General features: G+C 49.2%; 1 protein-coding gene across 1 annotated transcript; it reads left to right on the top strand.

The window, feature by feature from the left end:
- Positions 1 to 720: 720 nt before the first annotated feature.
- VAX2 (ventral anterior homeobox 2) lies at positions 721 to 27379 on the top strand. The gene is made up of 3 exons (XM_060168480.1): positions 721 to 958; positions 20466 to 20653; positions 26942 to 27379. The coding sequence occupies exons 1-3, from the start codon at positions 721 to 723 to the stop codon at positions 27377 to 27379; spliced, it is 864 nt and encodes a 287-aa protein (XP_060024463.1).
- The last annotated feature ends 428 nt before the right edge of the window (positions 27380 to 27807 follow it).

Here is a 27807-nt window from a genome sequence, read left to right as displayed (position 1 = left end):
CTTCTCACCCCGGCGAGTGCGGGTCATTCCCTCAGTACCCTTGCTTCGCTGTCTCGGGCTCTTTTTACCACAGTCTTGGCCTTGCCCTGCAAGGAGCGCCGGGAAGGGCCTGCGATCTGTGCTCCTGAGTGTGGGCAGAGTCTGGAGGCAAGGGCGGCCACTGAACCCCAGGCCTGAGCCCCAGCCCCAGCCCCCCACCCCGCCAAGCGCCCGAGCAAGGCCAACTTCCTGTTTTCTGCTCGGTCTCGTAGGTGTCGCCTTCCTGGAACACTTGGGTTATTGATCCCGCTGAAAGAGCCGGCGTGCGGAGACAGCGCTTCCCTGGGGATGAAGGGAGTGGGGAGGGAGTAGGCTGGTGGTTGGGGGAGGGAGTTGATACAATTCAGGAGAGGATGTAGGGCCTCCCTGGCCTCCCTCTGTCGGGCTGAGTGTGGGGCTAGACAAGGGTGGGGGAGCAGGGCCAACGAACCCCCATCCCTAGGCGCAGCTCCCTCGCGCACCGCTGGGAGTCGGAGAACCCCGACTCGAGACCAATCAGCAGGGAGGGGTGGAGCGGCCGGGCGGGGGCGGGGCCGGAGGAAGAGGAGGCGGGCGGGGGGCGCGGGGGGGCACGGGGGTCGAGGGGGGCGAGGGGGGGCGGGGGGCGCGAGGGGCGGGGAGGAGCAGGCTTGGCCGGCCCAGGCTGGCCAGGCGGTGGCTAAGGCGAAGGTGGCGGCCGGCATGGGCGATGGGGGCGCCGAGTGCGACCGCGGCACCTCACGCCGGGAGTCGCGGAGCGGGCGCGGCGGGGACCGCGGCGGAGCGGAGGACTCGAGTGCTGATGCCGGCGGCCGCAGCCCAAAGGAGACTGCCGGGACCTCCGCCTCCAGCCCCGCGGGCTCCAGGGAGAGCGGCGCCGACAGCGACGGGCAGCCGGGGCTCGGAGAGGCAGACCACTGCCGCCGCATCCTGGTGCGAGGTAAGAGGACAGCTCGACGCCCTGGCCCACCGGACGCCCCTCCCATCCCCTACTGGCGCCTCCGACCTTCCTGCATCCTCCACCTCCCAATTCATATATTCATTCAGACAGTCATCATTCAGTCATTCATTCAGCAAACATTGTTTTGAGCGTCTATTGTGTGCTGGACAGCGAGCTGAGTGCAGGGGACAAAGCAGCGCCCGGTACCGAAGAAATCCCCATTTCACCGCCTTAACGATTCTCAGCTTCCCAGGCCCATCCGGGCGGGTTACTGTGGCGGGGGCGGAGTTGTGAGTGCGGGATGCGGAGAGCCGAGTCCCCGCCCCGCGGCCCTCGCGGCGGGTGCGGAGAAAAGCGTCACGAGCGCCTTGCGGAGTCGGGACGAAGGGGCATCAGCGTCCGGAACCGCGGGAGGAAGAGGCCAGGCTCCGCTCAGCAGCTGGGGCGCTCCCCGACCCCTGCCCAGCCCTGTTTCCCGTTCCCAGCCACGCAGACGCACCGGGCTGCTCCCGGGAGAGGGTGCCGGGACGCAGAGGGCGGCGTGCGCCCCGCTCGCCCGCCTGGGCTTCGCTTTCTCGGTTCCCACTTCCTCGCGGCGCCTGGGCGCAGCCGGCTCTCGGCGCGGCCTTCTCCCGGCCGGGCCTTTTGCGTCTCTCCCGTTCTTCTTCACCCTTCGCCCTCCTCTCTTCTTTCCTGGCCATTTCTCTCCGCCGAGCTCGCATTCCCTTCCTGCAAGCGTCCGAGTGCCCAGCTCTGCCTGGCTTCCTCGCCGCGAGGCTGAGGCTACCCCGGCCCCCAAAGACAGCCTCACGCGAAGCTCTAGGCTCGCCTTTAGCCGGACCCGGGCCTGGCCTAGCGAGATGGGAGAAGAAAGGGAATCCCAGAGTCCTGCCTTCAGCCCGTCCGTAGGCCGTGGTCGGAGCCTGAGGTCTGTTCCCCCATCATCCCGGAGTCCCAGGACCGGGAGACCCAGCGCCTAGAAGAGGCCACTCGAGAGTAACGGCTGCCCCGGCCTCCTCCTCCAACTCGCTCCCGGCTTCCTCCCGCTGCCTTTTTCTTGCCCCTTCTTTTTGAACACCTCTCCTGCAAGCCTAAGGGCCTAGAAAGAAATCAGCCAGAGCTGATTTCCTCGGCCACCACCTAGGGAAGGGAAACCAGCCTGACTGACACTGGCTCGAGCTCGCTCCAGCGCTAGGACCCCGAGTTTGTCTGATCTGGGCTGGGCTGTGTGGGAGCTACCCACACGCAGACTGGGACACCTTGGCCTGGTCGGGCACAGCTGCTGGGTTTGGGTGGCTCTGGGCAAAGGGGCTAAGGTAGAGCATGGAGGCGGCCCAATGTGAAGTTGACTGATGACCATCTTGGACACAGACTCAGGGACCCTGGTCTTCAGAAAACACAGGAAACTCCAGGCCAGGTATGGTCACCCAGCACTGTTCTGGGTCAGGCTTGGGTCAAAGGACGGTATGGGGAGGTGGTCAAAGGACAGGGTATGGGGAGGCGGTCCCCACCCAACAGGGATTCCAACAGGTATGTGGACCTGTTGGGCACCTGGGATTAAATTAGATCTCATTCCATAGACTGTGGGATGTCCTGGATACAAGGTGTTAGCAGCCAGCTTGGAGTTCCATTAGGGAGATCTGCAGGGCTTCCAGAAACAGAGAAATCAGCCCCTTAAGCCCACACTCCCAAATTTAGGACCTCAAGTCCCTGCAGGACACTCACCACCTCACACTCCATCTATGGGTAGTCATTTCCTTCTGCCTGGACAATTGTGAGTTCTGTGTCCACCTACCATCCCTTCTGCTCTACTAACTCCACATGTAGATCGAATAGATTTTGTGTATAGATGTCAGTCAAATAAATCCTAGGTAAAAAAAAAAATAATAACTCCTAGGTGTAGGCTCACAAAAGGTAGGAGTAAAAAATTACCCTCCAAGAGACCACCCAGTCTAGGAGCAACCCACAGCCAGGAAGAGATGGACCCCCTACTGTATGTGGGGCAGCTTGTGTGCATTGGCAGGTGTACTTCTACAAATGCGTGTAGGCAATACAGCAGCGCCATTACACTTATACAGCATAATGGAAATAGAGCACAGAGGAGGTATTTATGCACCTAAAAGAAATAAAAGGTAAACAGGGCCCTCCTAAATCCCTCTGTCCTTTCCATTTAATGACAAGGAGGTTATTACAGGCCTGAGATACCAGGGACCTCATTTACCGCTAATCCCGCCTAGCCAGGGTCACCTGTGTCACTCCAGCCCCACTGGGCCCAGGGCAGAGGCTCTGACAGATGAAAGGCTCTGCACTGGTGAAGGGAAGTCTGCAGCGTCTTGGCCCCTGGCTGAATGTCCCTCCAGTATGCTCTAAGCGAAGAGTACATTTTACCCTTGACTTCCAAGGACACATCCTCCCAAAGTACCCTTGGAGGAAACCATAAAAAGGGGGGAGGTAGGCGGTTAGCATCTCAGCTGTCAGGTTGCTGGTGGGGTGAAGATTCTGGGAAAGAGCCCCACTCTCTCTGGGTCTTTCTTTCTGTCTCTTTTCCACTCAGCACTTGCTCCCTTGAGGGCTCTACCCCAGGGTAGCAGATCTGCTGGGGGAGTCCCAAGGTGCAGGGGAAGAAGAGGAAAGCCTGGTGCTGGAATTAAGCGAAGTTGGTTTGCAATACAGGCCTTACTACAGCCCTTTGAACTTGAACTAGTGTCTTTGCCTCTCCGTGCCCCAGTTTCCTCATCTGTACAAAGAAAGCATAGTGCTTCCCTACAAGGGCTATGCTAAGGGTCAGAGATGGTGTCTATAAAACTGCAACCAACCGACAGGATCTCCATAAATATTCCATTGAATGAAAGGGGAGAGAACTCAGGAGACTCAAACTGCTTCAGGCAGTGGGCCTACTTCCTCAGAGGCCTCCCCAACTGCACCCCCTGGGCCCAGAGGCTGTGTTAAGTGTTGGGAGGTGAACGGCCAAGGGGTCAAGGACCGGCTAATGAAAGGAGGCCCAGTGCCACCTTACAGACCACGCAGTGCGGCCCCCCGCATCCCCTTTGAGGAACCCTCGCTCCACCAATCACTCACGTTTCCCTGCCTCTGCAAAATGTGGGTCAGGGAGCCAGGGAGGCTGACCTTGCTGCATCCCCTGCCTCAAAATGGAGGCTGCTTCGTGCCACACATGGGCACAAACAAGGCCACTGGGATGACAGACGTACACACAACAGGCACCCCACACACCCCACCGGGGACACAGCTAGGCTTCCACAGGGACCTTAGAGCCGCCTAGGCTGCCCCACACCTCTGCTTGCACAGCCCGTTGACTGATGAGGGGAAGGGGTGGGAGATCCTTTTGTTTTATGTTTGGAAAGGACAAGAAGGGGTGGGAGATCCTTTTGTCTTATGTTTGGAAAGGACAAGGCGCGGGCAGGAAGCAGATGGAAGGAGAGCCATGGCTCTAAGTTAGCTGCAGCCTTGGGTGATATGGCTTTTTCCGTTGAGCCGGGATCCCTGCAATCAGAAGAGGTGGGACAACTCTCCCCCCAAAACTCCCAAACCCCACAGTCTACGCACACTCAGATGCACCTACGTGATTCGCAAGTTAATCGAGTCGAATTCAACAACCCCTCTGGCTAGAGCCGGAAATGGCTGCCTGCCAGCGTCACCCCACCCAGCAGATGTTATGAACAATGCCTAGCGCTGGTCCCAGCTCACCCAAAGCGTCCCTTTGACCTGCCAGTCTCAAAACCCCAATCAGGCCTCACCAACTCTGTGCTGCCACCTTGGCCTGAGTGGAGCAGGATTTAGAGGCTGCCGGCCGGGCACTCCCGCACCTTGAGGCCTGCGGCACTCCGGCCCTGGCTCAGCACCCCTCTGTCTGGGAGCAGGGAGACAGGAAAACTGTGGAATCCTTTGACTGAGTGAATGGCTACCCCCTCACCCCATAGCACCAACACCCACTAGCGGAAATGCTTTCATCTGGGAGCCTGATGTATGTGACCAGTGGCTGGGGATGTGGGAGGACACAGGAAGTCCAGGGCCTCTGGCTGTGGCTGAACAATTCCCTCTGTGGATGTGGGTTTGCAGCAGGGGGTCATTGAATTTAGTGGTGTTGCAGCCCCCTGAGAATCCGAGCGCAGTGATGGACCCGCGCTGCAGAAATGCATGGGTCAAAACACAGCACAATGGTGTACACCAGGCAGGGCACTGGACGGATGCTGCAGACATGTCTGAGGACGCTGGGCAAGGGGCCAAGCCTTCCGGGGCTTGAGCTAGTATCGACCCATGGGAACAGACAACCCCCTTCTGCAGCCAGGGCTGGGCTCAGCGTTGACCAGCATCACCTCCCTTTCTACTTGAATTTACAGCAGCCCCTGGACCTAGGAGGACTCCGCCCAGACCGATCAGTCCTCCCCCGGCAGGTTGTGGCAGCTCCACAAGGGCACACCTGCCATCTTCCTGATGGCGTGTTTTGGCAGTGGAGTCGGTGAGGCAGAGTGTTGTATTGGAAGGAGCACTGGATTGCGAGTCCCAGCACCTGGGCCCTCCAGACACCGGACCTCGGGACTATAGCCTCAGTATAAGTCTGCTAAGAGAGGCGATAACCCAGGACCAGCCCGCCAAGCAGTGGTTAAAAGGTTTAAATGATTCATGCAGGGGATTGCATTTTGGGGTTTTTGGTTTTAGTTTTAGTTTGGGGGCTTGTGGCAGGTATTAGGTTTCTTTTATATTTTCCTGGGATTGTATTTGTTTTATGTTTATGCCTTGTTTTTGGCAGAAGGACCCGCATTCTCGGGTGGGTCTGTGCTGGGCCCTTTCATTTTTGCTCTTTATTTTTCTCCTTTATATCCATGCCCCCACCCCACCCCCAACACACACAAGCAGAAGCAGACCTGCAGCCAAATGCATCGTCTTGTTGGTGTGTCTCGCGTGCACCGTTTCATTTTCAGGGAACTGTGCAGGGCGTTTGGCGGCTCCTTGTGTTCTCAGCTCTTGCTGCCGCCCTGGGTGGGCTGTTGAACTCGGGTGCCGGTGGACCCGCTGCCGCATCCCGCGCGCGCGCGCGCGCGCGCGCACACACGCACACCTGAAAGGTCTGAGCTCCCAGGTGGCCCACAGGTGACCCAGCCGGGCAGGGAGGCTGGGACTGCATGTGGGTACTCGGAACTGGAGGGGAGGGAACGGACTGCAGCAGCGTGTGTCCCTGGGCCTTTGTACGGTGACACCAAACAGATTGGGTCTCCGCACACTGTGCACCCCCCGTGGCGACAGAGGGCTTCTAAGGCTCCTGTTGGCCCTACGCTCTTTCCTCAGTTATGCCGGACTCAAGGCTGGGGCCGTAGTAAACAACGCGAGCTCCCTCTCAGTTCGCAGTTTCTTTGATTTGTACTTTAAGTGGGCGTGGGGCCGGCGAGGGCGGGATAGAGAAAAGCATGTGAATTTTGCCTTTTATTTCCTGTTTGCTTAATATAAACTAAAGATCGGCTTGACTCTCCTCGGAAAGCGGGTAGCGGATTGCTCTCCGTGCATCCGCGGAGTTGCGTACCCCAGTTTGAACATCTCTGACAGAGGACGCCGAGGCAGAGTAGGCCTGCCCAGGGATCCCTGGGACCAGGGCTGGTCAATGCGCTTGGTTTGCCCCCCACCCCGCGCCCATCCAGGAGGGAGGTTGGAGGGTCTCGGCTAGGGGTGCCGGGGTGGCAGTGGACACTACGGAAAGAGGTGGCAGTGCCAGGACGGAATCTGGCCTACAAAGCCGGGGAGTGGGCGGACCCGGAAAAGCCAGGGCTTCGAGCGCGGCCGGGGGATGGGGGCGACCGTGGGATGCTGCTTGCCACCCCTCCCCCCAGGCCTAGTAAAATCCCCCGAACCAACTCTCCCACGTTCTCCCATGATCTCCCCCTTTGCTTGCTAGTTGATTCATTCCACAAACATTAATGAGTACCTACTACGTGCCAGACCGACCCGGTGGGGCTGCTGGTGCCCAGCTTACCAACCGAGAGACTGCCTCGCAAGCGGGGACTTGCCGGGGTCCTGACGCGCCCCGGCGGCGGGGCCCGGGTGGCGAGGGAGCGATGTCGGCGCTAAACTCAAGGGAAGCGGGCGCCGGAGCCCGGTTCCCTTGATGCCCCGCGGGGACCACGTAGGAGGTAGTCACCGCCCTCGCCAAACCCACGCGATCTCCCCAGACGCGTTCCGTACACATACAGGAGGCACTCAGTAAATATTTGCCGAACGAATGAGAGGAGGCGAAACCATCCACATCTCGTGTTTCACGAGGTAGGAGGCCGCAACGCCCCTCCCTGGGAAGAACATCTGTTGTGAAATGACCTCCTTATTTTTTGACGTTACAAAGTCGTTCCTTACATGAAATGGTGATGATGCCAGAGCGCAGAATAAGTGTTAAAATATAAAGTTGACGACGCCATGTTTCTGTAATTTCGTGCAATCCTCAACTTGGGAACCACTGAAATGCAAAACCTGAAAAAGTTCAAATATGGTTTGTTTTACTGGTTCCTTGGATCCCCAGGGCCGGGGAGGCCCCCTAGAGGAGCAGGAGGCCGAGGGAAGCACAGGGCCGAAAGGGCGGTAGTGAGTCTCCCGGCTCTCTGCAGCTGCTTAGGGTGAGGTTCCACCCGCAAAGCCAACCAGGTAAATAACTAGATAAATCCGCGCTCCTCCTCCCCGCCCAATTCACACGTCCCCAGTCCTCTGTTGGAGCTTGAAATAACCGGGTATTTAAAGTCACAGTTTGTTCTGTGTTTTGCTTGTCCCGCCGCCCACGGCGGAGCTGCGGGGAGCCAGGGCGCGGCGGGTGGAGGAATGTAAAGGCCACGCTCCCGATGTAGACAGGAAGATAGAGAAATTAAATTCAAAAAGTAATACGTACTCAAGGTAAAAACAAACAAACCGAAGTGGTAGAAGCCAGCGTACCCAGTTTCAGGTGTGTTTCAGATTTCCTCGCTCTCCTATACAGACAGTAGCGAAAGCAGAATCATATTACATAAGCTGTCTTGCGATTTACCATTAAAAAAAAAATACAGTCCGCAGGGATCATCTCTTTGGCCCGTTTCACACAGTTCCGTGACTGTACAGTACTCCTCTGGTGGGGGAATGCCGGATTCTCCTATCCTCTGGGAGGACGTTCCTGTTATTTTTCCCTGGTACAGGGAAGCATTGTTTGTAACTGTGAAAAAGTAGAACCAACCTAAATATCCATCAACAAGGGACTGGTTAAATTAAATTTTATTATATCTGCTTAATGCAGTACTATGCAGTGGTTAGAGCACTTCCAGATACAAAGATTTTTTGTTTGTTTGTTTGTTTTTTTGCAGTACGTGAGCCTCTCACTGTTGTGGCCTCTCCCGTTGCGGAGCACAGGCTCCGGACGCGCAGGCTCAGCGGCCATAGCTCACGGGCCTAGCTGCTCCGCGGCATGTGGGATCCTCCCAGACCGGGGCACGGTGTCGACTCTCAACCACTGCGCCACCAGGGAAGCCCTAGATACAAAGATATTTATTAAATAAAGTTTATCAAATAAAAAAATAGTTTACAAAAAATCTTACTTTTGTAATATATAGCTTACATATTTATTATTTTTCAATTACTAGGGAAGGTTTGGGAGATTGCGAAATGAGCTCTCAATGCCCGGGTTTTTGTGCCCTTGAGTGTTTCCAAAGGATAAATTCCTAGCAGTGGAATTGCTGCTTCAAAAGGTTTACACGCACTAAAATTTTTTTTAATGTGTTTCCTTTAATTTTAAAATAGTAACTATTTCATTTGATTCAAATATCAAAAAGTTGTTTTAAGCACACAGTGAATAATCTCTCTCCCATCCGTGTCCCCCATCCTTCAGTTCCCACCTGGCTCAAAGGCAGCCATTATTTACTGCTTTCCACTATGTTCTTCGAAATAATTTCTATGCTTATGCAAGTCAGTGCAGCTATATTACCTTTTTTCCTTTTGTTTTTTACTCATATGGTGACATCTCTATATATTTTTCTGCACCTTGTTATTTTCACTTACCAGTGTATCTTGGGATGTTAAGAACTTCTTGTTAGTTTTTTTACAGATGCATAGTATTCCATTTATAGAGACTGGATGGACCATAATGTATATTATATAACCCGTGCCTTAATGGCAGGCATTTAGCTTTTTTCTTATCTTCTGTTATTACATACAATGCTGCAATAAATCAGCTTGTTTCTTGGTCATTTCCACATGTGTGAGTATATCTGTCAGAGAAGTTCCTGAAAGTAGGTTACTGGGTCAAAGAGTATCTGTATTTGTAATTTGAAAGACAGTGCCCAGGAGCCCTCCATAAGATGGTACCCACCCACTGCCCAGCAACGCCTGAAAGTGCTTGTATCCCCAAATCTTGCTATCACAGTTCACACTTTGTATCTCGATAGATGTTAAGTTGTTCTTCCAGGGGAAAAAAATGTTTAGCAATTTATACCCCCGCCTTTGCCCTTTCCCCATATTGGACATTGTATATCTTACATACCTTTGCTAAGAGGTACCTCACTGACATTTTAATTTTTATTTCTTTGATTATTAGTGAAGTTGAGCATTTTTTCATTTTTATTGGCCAGTTGTATTTCTTCTGCTATCTATTAATTCATTTCATTTGACCATTTTAATTTTCAAATATTCCTTTCCTTACTGATTTGTAGAAATTCTGTATTATGGACGGTAGCTCATTGCTTTCAATATATGTTGCAATTGTTTTTTTAGTTTATAAATTGTTCTCTAATTTTGTTTCTGATGTCTTGTTTTCTGAAATACAAAATATCTTTCTAATTACAAAACCAATCTGTGCTGTTTTGCTGTATCATGTAAAAATGGAAAGTTCTTCATTTCCTCCACATAATACACTTCTACTCCCAATATGCAATCTCCCAAACTTTCCCTAGTAATTGGAAAACATAAATATGTAAATTATATATTACAAAAGTGAGAGTTTTGGCAAACTGCTTTTCTTCATTTAATAAACATCTTTCTGTCTAGAACTGCCTCATTATTTTTAACAGCTGCATAGTACTACATTATGCAGATATAATAAACTTTTATTTAACCAGTCCCTTGTTGATGGATATTTACGTTGGTTCTAGTTTTTCACACTTACAAACAATGCTTCAGTGAACATCTTTGTATCCTAATTTGAACAGATTTTTTTTTAAAGTCTCATGAGACAATGTGAAAAATATGTAAACAGGTGAGACATTTTATTATATTAAGAAATGGTTGTTAATGTTTCTAATTGTGACAATAGTATTGTGATTGCTTTTTTAAAGGAGTCTTTAGAGATACGTATAAAAATGTTTCTGGATGAAATGATATGATGTCTGGGACTTGCTAAAAATTACAGGGATATAGAAGGAATGGGACTATTCCTGAGTTTATAATTGTTGAAGTTGAGGGATAGGTATATCAGAATTCATTATACTATTCTCTCTCATTTTGTATGTTTGAAATTTCTCATGATAAAAATTTTAAAATTATAAACATCATTTCACATATGTCTGGTATGCATATAATTACAGGATAAAGTCCTAGAAGTGAAATTTTAAAATACAAGTATATATGCTTAAAACTGTGATTGTTATTTCTAAATGCCAAAAATGTATGAATTTATACTCGCAGAAATTGTATATAAATGTGCCATTTCTCCACATCCTCCCAACCCAGGATATACTCAATCTTTTAGAGTAAAATCTTTTTAAGTGAAAAAAAATCTTATTTTATTTGGCGTTTTTAATTACTAGTGAGGTTAAACATATTTTCATATACTTATTTTTCATTTTTATTTCCTCTTCTGTGAATTTTTCATTCATATACTTAGCCATTTCTCTATTGGTTTGCTCATTGTTTTCTTATAGTAGTAAACATTATTTATACATATTTATATATCAATATATGTTATATAAATATACTTATGTAAACATATAACATATATGTAGCATATGTAAACATACAAACATATACATATTTTAAAATATTTTATAAAAGGGAAATGATCCCTTTTTCTGTGACGTGTTGCAAACATCCCCAGATCTTTTTCTTTTTCTTTTTCTTTTTTTTTTTACTTTGCTGTGAGTTGGGGGGTTTTCTGAACTCAAATTTAAACTTTAATCACATCTAATGGTCATTTCCTTTTGGGCTTTTACATTTTAGTTTTCAACTAGAAAATTCTTCTCCAACAAAAGGTAACAATATTATATATATTATATATAATGTATATGTTATATATATTTATAATACAATACTCTTAAATTTTGTTACAAAAATTTCAGTATACATTACAATTTTTGAGTTTATAATTTATCTTTTATTTTTCTTTCTAATGTCTCTTCATTTTTGAAGTATAAAATATCCATTTTTTAAATTTTTTATTTTATATTGGAGTATAGTCGATTAACAATGTGTTAGTTTCAGGTGTTCAGCAAAGTGATTCAGTTGTACACATACACGTATCTATTCTTCTTCAAATTATTTTCCCCTTTAGGTTGTTACATAATATTGAGCAGACATTAGGGAGTTTGAGATTGACACGTACACACTGCTATATTTAAAATGGATAACCAACAAGCACCTACTGTATAGCACAGGGAACTCTGCTCAGTATTGTGTATAAGATCCTTTTAAGTACAAACCTAATCCATGCTGAAATCATGTGAAAGTTGAAATTTTTTCATTTCCCTCACACGATACACTTCCACTCCCAAGACGTAACCTCCCAAACTTTCCCTAGTAATTGAAAAACATAATTATGTAAGTTATATATTATAAAAGTGGGATATTTTTGTACACTGCTAAAATAGTCTCTTCACAGACTGTGATAGTCTTGGCAACAAACCAAATAATAAAGAAGTGCATAAAGTAAGATGGGAGAGGGGCTTCCCTGGTGGCGCAGTGGTTGGGAGCCTGCCTGCCGTTGCAGGGGACACGGGTTCGTGCCCGGTCCGGGAAGATCCCACATGCGGCAAAGAGGTTAGGCCCGTGAACCATGGCCGCTGAGCCTGCGCATCCGGACCCTGTGTTCCGCAACGGGAGAGGCCACAACAGTGAGAGGCCCGCGTACCAAAAAAAAAAAAGTAAGATGGGAGAAATCTTCTCTCCCAGACCAGCTCCCACTCCACAGAGCAAACAGAAAAGAGAGGTGTTCAAACTGCCAGACTTAATTCTATGTAGGTACAAGCACGCACACACACAAAGTTTAGTTTTCCCTTTTGTTCTTTATAAAACTGGGTTTGTACACATGTACTTGTTGTTTTCACGTAGCAGGATTTAATGGACATCCGTTCAGGTCAGTGTATGGAGATGTACCTCATTCTTGTTAATGTCTATATAACAACCAAAGGCAAGACTATACTGTGACTTTATCAACAGTATTCCTGTTGATAAACATTCAGCTTTTTCCTTTTTTTTTTTTTTTTTTTTGTCCTCTTACAAACTGCTACAAACAGTGAGTCTATCTTTATGAAAGTATACCAATATTTCTCAGGGGTAGAAACCTCTATAAAATTTCTGAAACAAAGGAACTATGCATTTTTTAATTTAGCTAGGCATTGTGAAATGACCCTCCAAGAAAAGCTTATTTTGTATTAATTTGTATTCTCACCAATAGAGCTTGAAAAAAACCTATTTTCCCTCACCTATGCCAGCACAACTTTCCCAGCCTGATAAATAAAATATGGTATCTGAAAAAAAAATTATCTCATTGCTGTTCTAACTTTCATTTTCTCTAAGTCCCTCTGAGCTTGAGTATTTTTTCATATATTTTAGCCATTAGTATTTCTTCTCCTCTGAATAACCCTTTTGTTTAATTTGTTAAGTTTCCCACTGGACTGCTTGACTTTATTTATTAGACTATAGAGGCTGTGTGTGTACTAGACATTAAGACTGTTATGCATGTATCGTTAATATTTTCTCCCAATCCATCACTTGTCTTTTAACTGTCGCTCATCCTGCAGAAGCTTTTATTTCTAGGTACTCAAATCTGCCATTTATTTTTTTAAATTCTTCAGAGTTTTTATTCCATTTTTAGAGCTTTGTTTTTTACATCTCAAGTTTTAATCCATCTTGTGTATTTTTTGCATGCAGTGTGAGATAAATTACTTTATTCCAGATAATGAGCTAATCGTCCAAAAGCCAGGTCTTTAATAATCTCGTCTTTCCTCCAACTAACTTGAAATATCTTTATAATATACCAATTCCTCATATAGGCATGGATTTCCTTCATAACTCTTGTGTCATCATCATACCATTTTAGTTGCTGTAGATATGTAATATATTTTGCTGTAATAGTAATACAAGTATTCTCTCCTCATTCTTTACATTTTTTCTCAACTATTCTTCCATTTTTAATTTTCCCAATAAACTTGAGAATGAATTTTTTATAAGGAATTTTTATAGTGATCACATTATGTTTGTTAAGGCAGGAAGGACCTTGTCACACTTAAAAATCAGCACAGGACTTCCCTGGTGGCACAGTGGTTAAGAATCCACCTGCCAATGCTGGGGACACGGGTTCGATCCCTGGTCTGGGAAGGTCCCACATGCCACGGAGCAACTAAGCCCGTGCGCCACAACTACTGAGCCTGTGCTCTAGAGCCCGTGAGCCACCACTAGTGAGCCCGTGTGCCACAACTACTGGAACCCATGCACCTAGAGCCCATGCTCCGCAACAAGAGAAGCCACTGCAATGAGAAGGCTGCGCTTCTCAAAGAGTAGCCCCGCTCCTTGCAAATAGAGAAAGCTCGTGCACATCAACGAAGACCCAATGCAGCCAAAAAAAAAAAAATCAGCATGTTAACAACTTATCATGCAAAGGAACTACCTGGGTGCTACCTGGATGAAGTCGGGTAGGACTTTGAGGGGGTCTAGTGGGAGAGGTAGGTGGAGAGGGTAATTTTTGGTCCTGGAGGTCAAGAGCATTAGCTATCTGTTATCAAGCAGGGGTCATCACCTCTCCCATGGCAAAGACTCTTTGGATGGAACTCACTCTCCCCTCTACCCCTAGGGCTCACCTCTCTTTGAGGAGATCTGAAAGACAGCAAAACTCAGCCTTCATTCCAGTTAGACTTACGCAATTCACCCTAACAAGACCCTACCCACAAAGAGGCTCTGCAGTTAAGCTGCCCCTCCTTCCCGGTGCTTCCCCCGCAACCCCACCTAGAAAAGGAACAATTCCGGAAAGGGGGCTCTGTCAGTAGGATGGACTAGATTTTGCTGCAGAGACAACCCAAAACTTCAGAGGTTTAACAAAACACAAGTATATTTCTAACTCACTTGATAAGTCCATCACAAGTGGGCAGGGGCTGGTCTTGGTACTCAGAAACCCAAGCTCCAGCTTGGCTCCTGCCTCTATGACTATCACAGTAGGGCGAAGGCGGCGTGCCAAATCACAGCCAGCTTTTGGCGTGTTCTCCTGAAAGTGCCTGCATCCTTTCCTCTTGACTAAAACAAATTATATGGCCACATCTGATTGCAAAGGGCAGAAAATCAGTGCAACCCTACCACGTGCCTGGAAGGAGTTGAAAACACTGGCGAACAGCATTCATGGCTTATACATTAACTTGACTTTGATGAGTGGCCTTCTGTGCCACTCCTGGCTAAAATAGCAAATACAAAAACACACACTATGACTCTTTTTTTTTTTTTTTTTGTCTGCCTTGGGTCTTCATTGCTGCACTCGTGTTTTCTCTAGTTGTGGTGAGCGGGGGCTACTCTTCGTTGCGGTGCTCAGGCTCTAGGTGCACGTGCTTCGGTAGTGGCAGCACACAGGCTCAGTAGTTGTGGCTCGTAAGCTCTAGAGCACAGGCTCAGTAGTTGTGGCGTACCGGCTTATTTGCTCCGCGACATTTGGGATCTTCCCCGACCAGGGATCAAACCTGCATCCCCTGCATTGGCAGGTGGATTCTTAACCACTGCGCCACCAGGGAAGTCCCACACACTATGACTCTTGTATGTTAGCTATTTGGAGAGGGTCAGTAATATCCCCTTATCTTGTTTTATTTTCTTCACAGCATTTATCAGTCATATTCGTTTTTAAATTTATTATCTGTCTTTCTCCCTTACACAAGGTCTATGGGAACAGGGACCTTGTCACTTTTGCTCATTTCTATATCCTCAGACCTGAGAATACTATTTGGCATATAGCAGGCACTTATTAAATTTATGTTGAATGGTTGAATAGACACAGTTGTTTTATTTACATAAATGGGGTAGTACTACTTACTTTCTTTCACTTAATGTCAGTTCATATAGATATTGCCTCATTCTTTTACATTGCTACATGACATTTTATAAAATATGAATGGTATAAATGTACCACAGTTTGTTCGGCCATTTCCCTTACAGGGAACACTCAGGATGCTTTCGAATTTTCAACATTTTGAACACTGCTTCAGCAAACATTCTTATATATACCTTGGAGCACGTGAGCCTGTGCTTTTCTGGATAAATACCTACTAAACTAAAATTGCTGGGGCAGTAGTTGTGTGCATCTTTAAACTTGACAAATGCAGCCTTAAACGTCGCGACAATTTATGGTTCTACCAGCAGTGAATGGGAGTGTGGATTCCCCAGCAGCGCATCATTGCTTTATTAATCATCTGCTAATGTCTTTCCAATCTTAAGGGAGATAAATGATTATCCATTGTTGCTTGAACTTGCATTATCCGATTACTGTGAAGCTGTGCTCATTTTTTCATATATTTATTGGCCATTTGGATATCTTTTCTGTGAATGGCTCACATAAATTACTTGACCATTTTTGCTGTTAGACTATTGCCGTTTCTAAAAAAATTGTGTATTCATAATTGCATTTTATATATCTGGATATTATTTCTTTGCTTTTTAAAAAAAGATTTTCTTCAATTCTGTCTTTCATATTTTATCTTGGTTTTGGTGCCTTTGTCATACAAAAGATTTTAGCTTTAATGTAGTCAAATACATCCTTTATTTTTCCTTTACAGTCCAGGTTTGCATTTTGCTTGGAAAGCTCTTCCCAAGCTTAGGATTCTAAAAATAGCCTCCTATATTTCTTTTAATCCCTTTATCATATTATAGTCTATGATTTGCTCTCTAATCCATTTGAAACATTGTCCTTTATGGCGTGAGATGTGAAGTTAACTTGATTTTATTCCAAACGGATAATTTATGGTCATCAATCTACTTAACTCCACTGATAGACTAGACCAACCTGTCCCCATATAGAATGTTCCCTTTATCATAAACTCTGTCACTATATGTACATGGCTCTATTTTGTATTCCTTATTCCATTTTGTTTCCCAATATTCAGTTATTTGAATACCAACTTTACTATTTCTGTTGTATCCATGTTTCATTTATTTACTTAATATTTTAGCATAATATATTTTAAAATGAAATACCTACTTTAGCTTCATGCTAAGCATATAAAATCATAGATTTAAATTTTTTCTAGTAAACCCTAAAATAAGTGCATATCTTTTGAAATGACAAAGGTTTATTTACGTACCATTTTAAATCATCTTACAAACCACAAGTGAAATGCAAAGGCATTTGGGGAAACACTATTGTATTCTTTCCACTAATGGATTTGTCAGTTTCTGTGACAGAACATCATTCTAGCTTCATGGCATGTTTTGTTGTTGTTGTTGTTGTTAATGTTTTATTTTGAAATAGCTGGAGAATCACAAGAAGTTGCAAAAATGGTAGGGAAATCCCATGTATCTACAACCTAGCTTCTCACAATGGTCACATCCTATATAACTATAGTAATGATCAAAATCTGGAAATTGACATTAATACAATGTAATTAACTAGACCACTGACCTTCTTCAGATTTCACCCATGTTTTGCATGCACTTTTTTCTTTGTATATAGTACTATGACATTTTATCACAGTTATAGATCCATATAACCACCACCCCAATCAGATACAGAACTGTTCTGTCACCACGAAGAAACCCCTATATAGTCACAGCTTCCCTTCCCTAACCCCTGGCAAGCACAGATCTGTTCTCCACTTCTGGAACTTTGTCATTTTGATAATGTAATATACATGGAATCATACAGTACGTAATCTGAAGGACTGCCTTGGCTTTTTTCACTCAGTATAATTTCCCTGGAGATGTATCCAATTTGTTGTGTCTATCAATAGCGATTGTGGTCCCACGGTTTGTTTGTCCATTCACCTGTTGAGGGACATCTGGATTGTTTCCATTTGGGAGCTACCACAAATAACGCTACTATGAACAACTCCCTGTAGATTTTGATGTGAACCTAAGATTTCGTTTCTCCGGGATAAATGCCCAGGAATGAGGTCACGGGGTGGTTAATATAGGTTAAACTACCAGGTCAGTTTCCAGAGTGGCTGCACCATTTTACATTCCCACCAGCAAGGAATGAGAGACCTCGTTTCTTGGCATCCTCACCAGCCTATTGGCACCCTTTTTTTTTTTAATTGAGATGCAATTCACGTAACATAAAACTTGAATTTTTTTTTTTTTTTTTTGGCTGTGTTGGGTCTTCGTTGCTGCATGCAGGCTTTCTCCCGTTGCGGCGAGCGGGGGCTACTCTTCGCTGTGGTGTGTGGGCTTCTCATTGCAGTGGCTTCTCTTGTTGCAGAGCACGGGCTCTAGGCACGCAGGCTTCAGTAGTTGTGGTGCACAGGCTTCAGTGGTTGTGGTGCACGGGCTTTGTTGCTCCGTGGCATGTGGGATCTTCCCAGACCAGGGCTCGAACCCCTGTCTCCTGCATTGGCAGGCAGATTCTTAACCACTGCGCCACCAGGGAAGCCCCTCAGTCTTTTAATTTTCGCTACTCTGATACGTATTTCTCCTGGTTTTCATTTGTTTTCCCCTAATGGCTAGTGATGTTGAACATTCTTTCATGTGCTGATTTGTAGGGCCTGTTTGGATATCTGGGGACCAGTCTGAGGTGCCTTTGTTCCATGCTCCTGCCTCTCCTGGCCCTGAGGAGGAGGGCTGCCCTTGTCTGCTCCCCAAGGCAGGAATGCTCCTCTTAGCTCCTCTACAAAGAGGAAAGGGGGGGCGCTATATGGTTTGACCTCAGTGGTCAGGAGCACAGGCTCAGAGCTTCAGGTGGGCTCCAGGAGGCTTACCCGGAAGAGGATATGAAGCTTCCAGCACCACGTATGATACCCCTCACCCTGTCTCCTGTTCACACCACCCCCCAAGACACTTTTAATAAAATCAGTGCCTGTGGAGCTGGGCTCACTTGAGTGTTGTGAGGAAAGTTCTGAGACTGGTTTCACAGTTGTAGACAGTATAACCTGTGCAAAGGGGACCCAGTCACAATGGGATCACAAATATTATGCCACTATTTTAAAATGTAGAAAGTATCGGGATGAGGGGAAGCTTGAGTTGTCCCCAAAGGCCTATGGTTCTACCAAGCCTCCAAGAGCAGGGCGCCCTTCCGTGTGCTGTGCTCTGCCCAGCGCCCTGGCAAGACTAGCCCAGTGGTGGGGGAGGGCAGCCTCTGGGCCATGACTCTGTCCCCCACCCAGGCTCACCTTCTCCCCGAAGGCTGACTGAGAACACAAAGGTGCTCGAACCTCTGAGATCGGGGGCAGGACCTTCGAGCTAGGAGCCCATGAAGAGCTGAAGTGCACCCCGGAGGAGTGAACATTAACTGGCCCTAGCAGGAGGCAGGAAGAACCGGTCTCATAAAATACACTGAGGGACTTGGAGGGAGAGGTCTCAGGTTCACCCTCTAGAGTAGGGATTCTGAAAGTAGGCTTTACAGTCCTGTGGCTCAGAAGCAGCCTCTTAACAAACAGCACATCCCAAATGCAATTCCTTTCCTACATCTTCCAGGGCAATGATGAACACGTTCAGAAGATTCCATTTTCTACCCATGACAAAAGTTTTCTTCACTATAACCTATCAATTGAATCACTAAGGATTACTAAAAGAGGGTATTCATCAAGTAAAATGAGGGTGTTTCTAGACCTTATTAAACACTGTCAGTATGAACTTGGGTAAGTGACTTAAAATTTGTTCCTCCATTTCCCCATCTGTAAAATGGGGATAATAACAGTTCCAACTTCACTGAGACATGCGCAAAGTTTAAGTGCTTAAAACGGTGCCTGGCCCAGAGCAAGCATTGCAGAGATGTCAGCTATTATTATGAGTGGCCACAGCCACTTAACGCTTCTGACCGCATTGCAAACTTCCACTGTGCATGCCCCCTGGAGATGGGCAGAGTTCCTGCAAGCTTGGAGGTTTGCTTTGTTACCTGTGCTTGGTAACAAGTGCTGCCTTGAGTTGGTAAGTTTCCCAGTGACACTCACCTTCCTGTGTAACAGTAAATTACTCTTAGTTTAGCTTTATCATTATTAACAGCACGTGTTGGGAGAGGTTTGGTAAATCCTACAGAATATGATGCTGCATATTTCCACACTTTAATTTTTGACATAAAACTTTTCTAATAACTAGATTTCAAGCCATCAGTGTATGTGGTTCAGACATGGATCATCTTTGCCCCTATACTGAAAGCTGATGTGTGTATATATATATAAAACCCCCCACCCCAAGAAAATTTGCTTTTGCTGAGTTCTTTCAGTGGGACTATATGGTGAATGTGGGCTACAGATTTTTCAACCTTTCCTAAGTAGGCTCGCAGGGGACACGGGTTCGTGCCCCGGTCCGGGAAGATCCCACGTGCCGAGGAGCGGCTGGGCCCGTGAGCCATGGCTGCTGGGCCTGCGCATCCAGAGCCTGTGCTCCGCAACGGGAGAGGCCACAACAGTGAGAGGCCCGCGTACCGCAAAAATAAATAAATAAAAAATATTAGAAACCCCATGCATGGAGGGCATCGGACCAGGGCCCAGGAGGGTGGCCCTGCTGAACAGAACTAGGCACACGAGGAGTGGCAGAAGTTTCCCCTCTCAAAGGCACCCCAGAAGCTTGATACAGTGGCAATGGTCCTCGGGCTCCTCTTGGGGATCCCAGCTCTACCCCACACCAGCAAGCCTCTTCATGGACCCCAGGAGGGTCTGTGGACAGAGACTGCACCCATACACACTAGACACACACACACACACACACACACACACACACACACACACACACACACACAGGGCTTAAGACCTGGCTCTGGACATTTCCTCTGGTAAGCCTTACCTGATTGATCATATCCAATTCTATCCATCTTTTCCTCTGCACTTGAGGACTTGGTATTTCTCTTTCCATTTTTTGCTTATTCTGCTAAGGGAAGACAATCCTGACTGGGTCAGACTGAGTCCTTTCTGACCAGGCTATGATGATAGACCTGACATTTGTGCTGAGGCCCATTCGCATACATACATTAGATACAACATACTGCATTGGGTGATTAAGGAGGTAAGGCCCAGAGAGGGTAAACAACTTATCAGAGGTCACACAGCCAGGCCCAGACATGAGGAGCTCCCCATCAGATTATGCTGCCTCTCATTAAGATCCTCATTGGGGGCTTAAATCCTTAACTAGTGAACTAACTTGCCTCTTTTCATGACCCCTGCAGATGCCAAAGGAACCATCCGGGAAATTGTCCTGCCCAAGGGCCTGGACCTGGACCGGCCCAAGCGGAGCCGCACATCCTTCACAGCTGAGCAGCTGTACCGCCTGGAGATGGAGTTCCAGCACTGCCAGTATGTGGTGGGCCGTGAGCGCACTGAGCTGGCCCGTCAGCTGAACCTCTCGGAGACCCAGGTAAAAGGGCAGGGCCAGGCCACTCCATCCCTGCCCTGGCAGCCCGGGGAAGTCCTTGGGGTGTGAGGCCTGTGGGCTGCAGCTCGGAGACCCAGCTTTGGAGTTCAGACATGTACTAGGGGAGGGCTTAAAGTTACAGATAAACCAGAGCAAATAAATATAGTGCTGACAAGAGAAAGTTGGTATATGCCAACAGGGTGTGGGTGAGGGAGTCAGGGTGGGGGTGGGGCTTCTGAATGTATCAGGTGCTACTTCCAGTGGAGTATGGGAATGGGAGGAAGGGTCATTCAAGTTGCCGGGGGGTGTCTGTTGGTGCAGGAGGGAGCCTGCAGGAAGGCATGGTGAGGGTGGGCTTGCTGGGAGCAAAGACTCAGCGGCGAGATGAGGCATTACAAAATTGGGCTCGGGACCTCTCATTTCCCCATTCTGGGCCTTTTCCCATCCTCCCTTCATCCCAGTGTGCCTCTAAACCTCCTGTTGGAGAGAAGGGGTCTGAATGCCCCCTTCACCCAGGAAGGGCTTAGCACATAGCACTGAGCACCTACTCTATGTGAATGGAGGTATTTCAAGCTGGTAATAGAGCTAAATAATAATAATAGTAATAGTACTACTAATAGTATTGGCTTGGCCAATAAGTTCGTTCGGTTTCTCCATAACATCTTAGGGAAAAACCTGAACGAAATTTTTGGCCAACCCAAAAATACTTCCCCAGTACTTACTGTGCTAAGGCACTGTTCTAAGTTAGTTGTTAGTTTACTAATCCCTCCCAACAACCCTATGATGTAGCTACCAATATTATCCCATTTTACAGATCAGGAGAGGTTCTGTCCAAGGTCATATAACGACTAAGTTCCAGAAGTAGGATTTAGACAAGCAGCCCGACCTCTTTATGCTGCCTGTAAACTGGGTAACCACCCTGGAGCTTGTCAAAAAAGACTTAGACACTCTAAGTCCAGCTACACGTAAACAGCGAGGGAGGTCAGTCAATAAATGTATGGAAAGGGCCAAACCAGGACACATGAAGGGAAGGGGAGAGGAAGGAGAGGAGAAGGAAGCAGACAGTCTGGGGAAAGCTGCCAGAGGACCTGTGAGGCTCTCCGAGCACCGCCCGCTGCCGCCCTGGCCCTGGCCTTGGTACCGCCGTCCCGCGGCAGTGAGGTCAGGATCATGGGCAGCTGGGAGCAGCTGCTGTCCTGCAGGCCGGGGCATCTCCGCCTGGACTGTTTTCCTCCACCTGCCCCTGTAGAGCCCCAAACAACCCGGCAAATGGCCTGGGGCAGCTGGGCCCTCCGTCCAGCTGAGTCACTGGGGCTGGAAACCAGGCTGTGTTCAGGGGGCCTGCAGTGGCCAGGCGGGGCCAGAGCTCCGGGTGGGGAGTCAGGGAGACCCCCTCAGACCCTGAGGTCTAGGCACAGAGTCACCCCTTCTCTTTGCCCTAATTTCCCTCTGTGTTACCTAGCTTTACCCCCAAACTCTCCCCTGAAACTTTCTTTCCAAGGGCACCTCAGATGCCCAGGCCAGAAACTCCTTCTCAGTGCTCATCCTTCCCCTGCCCTGCCTGCAGTACAGCCTACATTTATCTGCCCTTGAAGGTCAAGGCCAAGCCCCTTCTCCCCCAGGAAGCCTTCCCTAAGGCTTCTTGACTTTGCTGCAAGACCTATTCCACATGGCTTGACCTGTAAAATTGTGGGGTGTGTGTGTGTGTGTGTGTGTGTGTGTGTGTGTGTGTGTGTGAGATGTGGTGGGCACCAACCAGTATGCACTTCCCAAAAGCAAGAATGTATTTGAAAGCCACATCTGCTCTTCAGGCCTCCCTGGGGAGCCCAGCACACAGCTGGGCACCCAGTGGGCCCTCAGTGAATCCTCGACTAACTGATTATTGCCAACCCTCCTTCTTCTTTCCCCAGTCCTGGGGTTTTGCAGATAATTTACAGTGTAACTAACACTTACTGAGAGCTTCTGTGCACCAGGCACTGTTCTAAGTGCTAGACGTGTTCTAACTGGTTTAGTCTTCACCACAGCCTCGTGGGATAGGTGTGCAGTTTTTCTTCTGACACCACTTCCCACATTAAATATGTGGTGTTCTCCCACACCAACAGCAACCAATTCTCCAATACCAGCTGGGTTTTCAGCAATGCAACTCCATTCAGTCCTGACCCTAACTCCCGGAGTTAACACAGACACTACAGGTTAAGGGCTCAGCCTCATGGGACAGTCCCACATCAGATGCCAGTAGCAAGTCCCAGGGCCACCCATACTTCTGACCAGCTACAAATAGGGGGGTTCCCACATCCCCCTCCTTAGGCTTGATAATTTCCTAGAATGACTCACAGAACTCAGGAAAACACTTCACACTGTATTTACTTTTACGGATTGATTATAAAGAATACAACTCAGAAACAGGCAGATGGAAGAGATGCGTAGAGCCAGGTAGAGTGGGGAGAGTTCATGGAGCGATCCTTATTGTTCAAGAGACTTTATAACCCAGTCTCCAGCCCCTTCCGCTCCCTGGAGGGGTGGGGCTGAAAGTTCCAACCCTCTAGTCACAGGTCTGGTCTTTCTGCCACCAACCCCCATTCTGAAACTAGGGGTCCACCCTGAGTCACCTCATTAGCATAAACTCAGGTGTGCTCAGAAGGAACTGGTTATAGATGACAAAAAGCTCTGGGCCAAGAACCAGGTACAAAGACCAGGTGTATTTTTTCAGTACACCAGAATGGCTCTTTATTATTATTACATTAAAGAGAAGGAAACTGAGGCGCACAGAAATTAAATCACATGCTCAAAATGCAAAGCAGGCACGTTCATTAGCTCTTCTAATCTTTATAAAAAGATGACTTTCAGGGCTTCCCTGGTGGTCCAGTGATTAAGACTCCGCACTTCCGGGCTTCCCTGGTGGCACAGTGGTTGAGAGTCCGCCTGCCGATGCAGGGGACGCGGGTTCGTGCCCCGGTCCGGGAAGATCCCACATGCCGCGGAGCAGCTGGGCCCGTGAGCCATGGCCGCTGAGCCTGCACGTCCGGAGCCTGTGCTCCGCAACGGGAGAGGCCACAGCAGTGAGAGGCCCGCATACCGCAAAAAAAAAAAAAAAAAAAAAAAAAGACTCCGCACTTCCAACGCAGGGGGTGCAGGGAACTAAGATCCCACATGCCATGTGGCATGGCCAAAAAATTTAAAAAAAAAAAGATGACTTTATGGGTAATATTATCCCCATTTCATAAGGCTGAGCCTCAGAGAGGCTAATTAACTTGCCCAAGTTTATATGGCTAGAATTTTGTGGAATTCTCAGTATATTCACCCATACTTTGGGGTGAATATATTATTGAATGCCTGCTATGTACCAGGTGCTGTTCTAGGCATGCCCTCCCCTCTCTGTTACACCCAGAGCTGCAGCAGGACTGGATGGGTAGGAGATCACTGGTGAAATCTTCCCTCATCATTGGTGGCATCCCCGTTACTGCCACTCCCTTTGTACCCACTTGCCCTCCGTTTGCTGGGAGCGGTCAGTGCCACTCTCCACTACATCCTCAGCTTCCTGAGGCAAGGAGCCATGACTTCTGAGTCTGTCCTCTCCCTCTAGTTCAGAAGTAGGAACAGAGAAAGTGAGCAATAAACAATACCTCACCCTGAGTGTGGGCCAGGCTAAGCCCTCTACAGGGATTGCCTATTTGATCCCTGCCACAGTCCAGGTTTTTTGTTTTGTTTTGGTTTTGGCTGCGTTGGGTCTTCACTGCTGCACAGCTCTTCTTTGCGGTGCGCGGACTTCTCATTGCGGTGGCTTCTCTTGTTGTGGAACACGGGCTCTAAGCGCACAGGCTTCAGTAGGTTGTGGCTCACGGGCTCAGTATTTGTGGCTCGCAGGCTCAGTAGTTGTGGCACACGGGCTTAGTTGCTCCGCGGCATGTGGGATCTTCCCAGTCCAGGGCTCGAACCCGTGTCCCCTGCATTGGCAGGCGGATTCTTAACCACTGTGCCACCAGGGAAGTCCAGCCCAGGTATTTTTATCTTCATTATAGAGATGAGAAACTGAGACTCAGGGGTTCTTGGGGGTGGTGCCTGGCCTGAGGTAGGCGCTAGCCTGGCCGAGAACCCAGGAGGCTTCCCAGCAGGAGAAGGGATTGCAGTGACACGCAGAGCCACGGTCCCCACGGGTCTGGTGGGGCCACTTCCTGGAGCAATCAAATTCCAGAGTGACTAATAGTCACTTCCTTCAGCCAGACTTGGTTGAATCTTCCTCGGCCATCCCTTACCCATAACACCTTCAAATGTCACCTCTTCAGAGGTGCTGTGTTTGCCACCCCACCGATAAGATGGTCACCTCCCCGCCTCTCCCCTCCTTATTGTGTCTCCAAAGTGGCAGCCCACACACTGTTATCTGTGCGTGCCAAGTTAAGTACAGAAATGGAGAAGAAGTGTTTAGAAATACGCATAGCAATTTTTCTAGTAACTCATGTTAATTGTAGTTTACAAAAGTATTGGTCCACGACAGATTGGAAACTTAAATAAAAAGTGGTTCCTCACCACGAATAATTTGAGAGACGCTGCTCAAAGCACTTATTGCCACCCGACAGCCACGCCTGTTTGTTTTTATTGGTTGTTTATCTTCTATCTCCCCCTCTCCCGTGTGTCCACTCCACACGGCAAGGATTTGCTCGGCTTCGTGCACTGCTGATTCCGCCCGCCTAGAACAGCGCCTGGCACAGAGTGGGCACTCAATACCTATCTGCTGAATGATGAGTGAGTGAGTGAATGCAGCAATCAACCTCAAGTAGATCCCGGAACTCCCTGGTCACTTTCAGTTATTGAAACTCAATGCAATCCCGTTTAAAACACCCAACTCACATCTGTTTCAAATCTTTTCTTCCCTCCCCCTTCGCCCACTCAGAACAGGCCTGACTCACTGCTGGAGGGACCTGCAGGGGAAGAGCCCCTCCCATCACAGCCGCTAGAAGGGAGTGTGCTCTGAGCCACCTGTCACCCTCGCCCACCAGCAACCTCCCCCAGGGTAGGAGGGCAAGGAGAGTGGCACCTTCTGGCCTGAAGAGCCTCATGGCTGGAGGCCTTTGCTAGAGGGGCAGTTGCTCCCACAGGTGGCATGTTAGGCATGGCCCCAGGCAGCCTTAGCTCTGCGCTCACCTTGCCCAGGCCAGCCTCCTCCTCTCCACCTCTCCTTCACCCGGGACTACATGAGTTGCAGCTTCCCTTATGTCCTCTGAGGTTGGAGGGGAACAGCGGGTCTCCCCACGCTTTTCTTTCTGGGCCCTCCACTCCGTGGTCCCTCCTGGTCCTGCTGGCAGCTGGCCAGCCAACTGCCAGCCTGTGGGCCAGAGGCAGAACCAGCCTCTGTGCTCCTGGGGACACGGGTCTCGGTGCTGCAGTGATTGACATGTTTTCCAGCTGAGGAGCAACTGTCAGTCTCTCCTTCTCTCAGGCATTTCCAGGTCCTGCAAGTGATTCAGGACCCAAAACCTGCTTCCTGGGGGGAGCACCCTGTCCTTCCCAGAGAAGGGAGAAAATCCCATCACTGTCAGGGGGCCTGCAGAACTGACCACTGAGCTCCTCCCCAACCCCCAGCCTTCCTTTCCTTCTACAGACTAGGATGGGGTTGGACTGCTGGGTGCTGGGTGCCGGGTGCCGGGTGCTGGCAGAGGGCAAGTTCTCCTCCTCTCAAAGGCCTTGAAAAAGGTCTCTGCCCTTTGGTTGGTGGCTTCATTTAGGATGTCCCCAGCTTTGGGTGTGTGGCCGTTGGAAGTGTCCCTCACCATCCTGACACATCTTCTTACACTTGGTATCACGTTGAGAAGCCCTTATAGGTGATGGGGTAGGAGGGAACTGCTGAGAGTTTCAAACAGGGGGATGGCCAGATGGGCTAGGGAGCTCCCTTCAGAGGCAGCATGGGGGCGGAGACAGGAGGAGGGGGGTGGCTAAGAGTGGAAGGAGTGCGGGCCAAAAGGGGAACTCATCTGTGCCCTCCCACCTCCACCCTCCAGCTGCCGATCCACCCCTCCATCCTAGGGTCAGCGTAGCAGTGGAGGGGTGCCCATGATTTGGGGGGCCAGTGTCTCTTATCAGTTCCCCCAGTCAGCCTGATTGTGGGAAGATCTTAATGACAGTCTGATTACTCTTCTTTCCTCTCTCACTGCACCCCTGCTCCCCCCTCCCCACTCCCCTGCCCCTTTCTTTGCTCGCCCCCACCCCCACCCCCACCCCCCCCCACCCCCCTGTCGCCACTTTGCTCTGCCTGTCCCCTCTCCCTCGCTGACACCCCTCCCCTTGCTCCACCCCAAGGTGAAGGTCTGGTTCCAGAACCGCCGCACCAAGCAGAAGAAAGACCAGAGCAGAGACCTGGAGAAGCGGGCGTCCTCCTCGGCCTCCAAGGCCTTCGCCACCCCCGACATCCTGCGGCTGCTGGAGCAGGGCCGGCTGCTGTCCCCGCCCAGCGCCCCCAGCCTTCTGACGCTGACCCCCGGCCCGCCGCGCCTGCCTGCCAGCCACAGGGGCGCCTCCTTGGGTGACCCCAGGAACTCGTCCCCGCACCTCACCCCGCTGACCTCAGCCTCAGCGTCGCCCCCGCTGCCGCCCCCTCCGCCAGCCCTCTGCTTCTGCACCGCCCCGCTCCTGGACCTGCCTGCTGGCTACGAACTGGGCTCCTCGGCCTTCGAGCCCTACAGCCGGCTGGACGGGAGGGTAGGCAGCCCCGGCGGCGGCAAGAAGGCCAGCGCTTAAGTCTCCACCCCCCGTGTGACACTGGGTCCCCAAGCACAGCACCACCCTGGCCTCCTGGGCCCAGAGACGAGAAGGAGCAGCCACACACCCTGCCCCGCCCACCCTGCAGCTCAGAGACTCTCCAGTGGATGACGTTGGTACCGCAGCTTGTGTGTGTGAGTGCAGTGTGTGTGCGTGTGCCTCTAACTGAAATAAAAGGAAAACAATGACAAGAAGGGAAACGGAGTCCCCACAGCACTGCCACTGCCCCTCAATCCCCTCTCCCGCTCCTCACTGGGAAGGAAAATGGGCTACAGTCAGGGGGACCTCTGATGGGAGAGGCGGAAGCTGGGGCCACGTTCGCAACTGCGGGGGATAGGGGTACCCACCTGACTCCCGCTGCCTGTTAGAGCTCCCACCGGGCGTTACAAGTCCCATGGTACCACCAA

The sequence above is a fragment of the Lagenorhynchus albirostris genome, chromosome 13, assembly GCF_949774975.1.
Source record: "Lagenorhynchus albirostris chromosome 13, mLagAlb1.1, whole genome shotgun sequence".
Taxonomy (NCBI): Eukaryota; Metazoa; Chordata; class Mammalia; order Artiodactyla; family Delphinidae; genus Lagenorhynchus; species Lagenorhynchus albirostris.
This window is presented reverse-complemented; position numbering and strand designations above follow the sequence as displayed.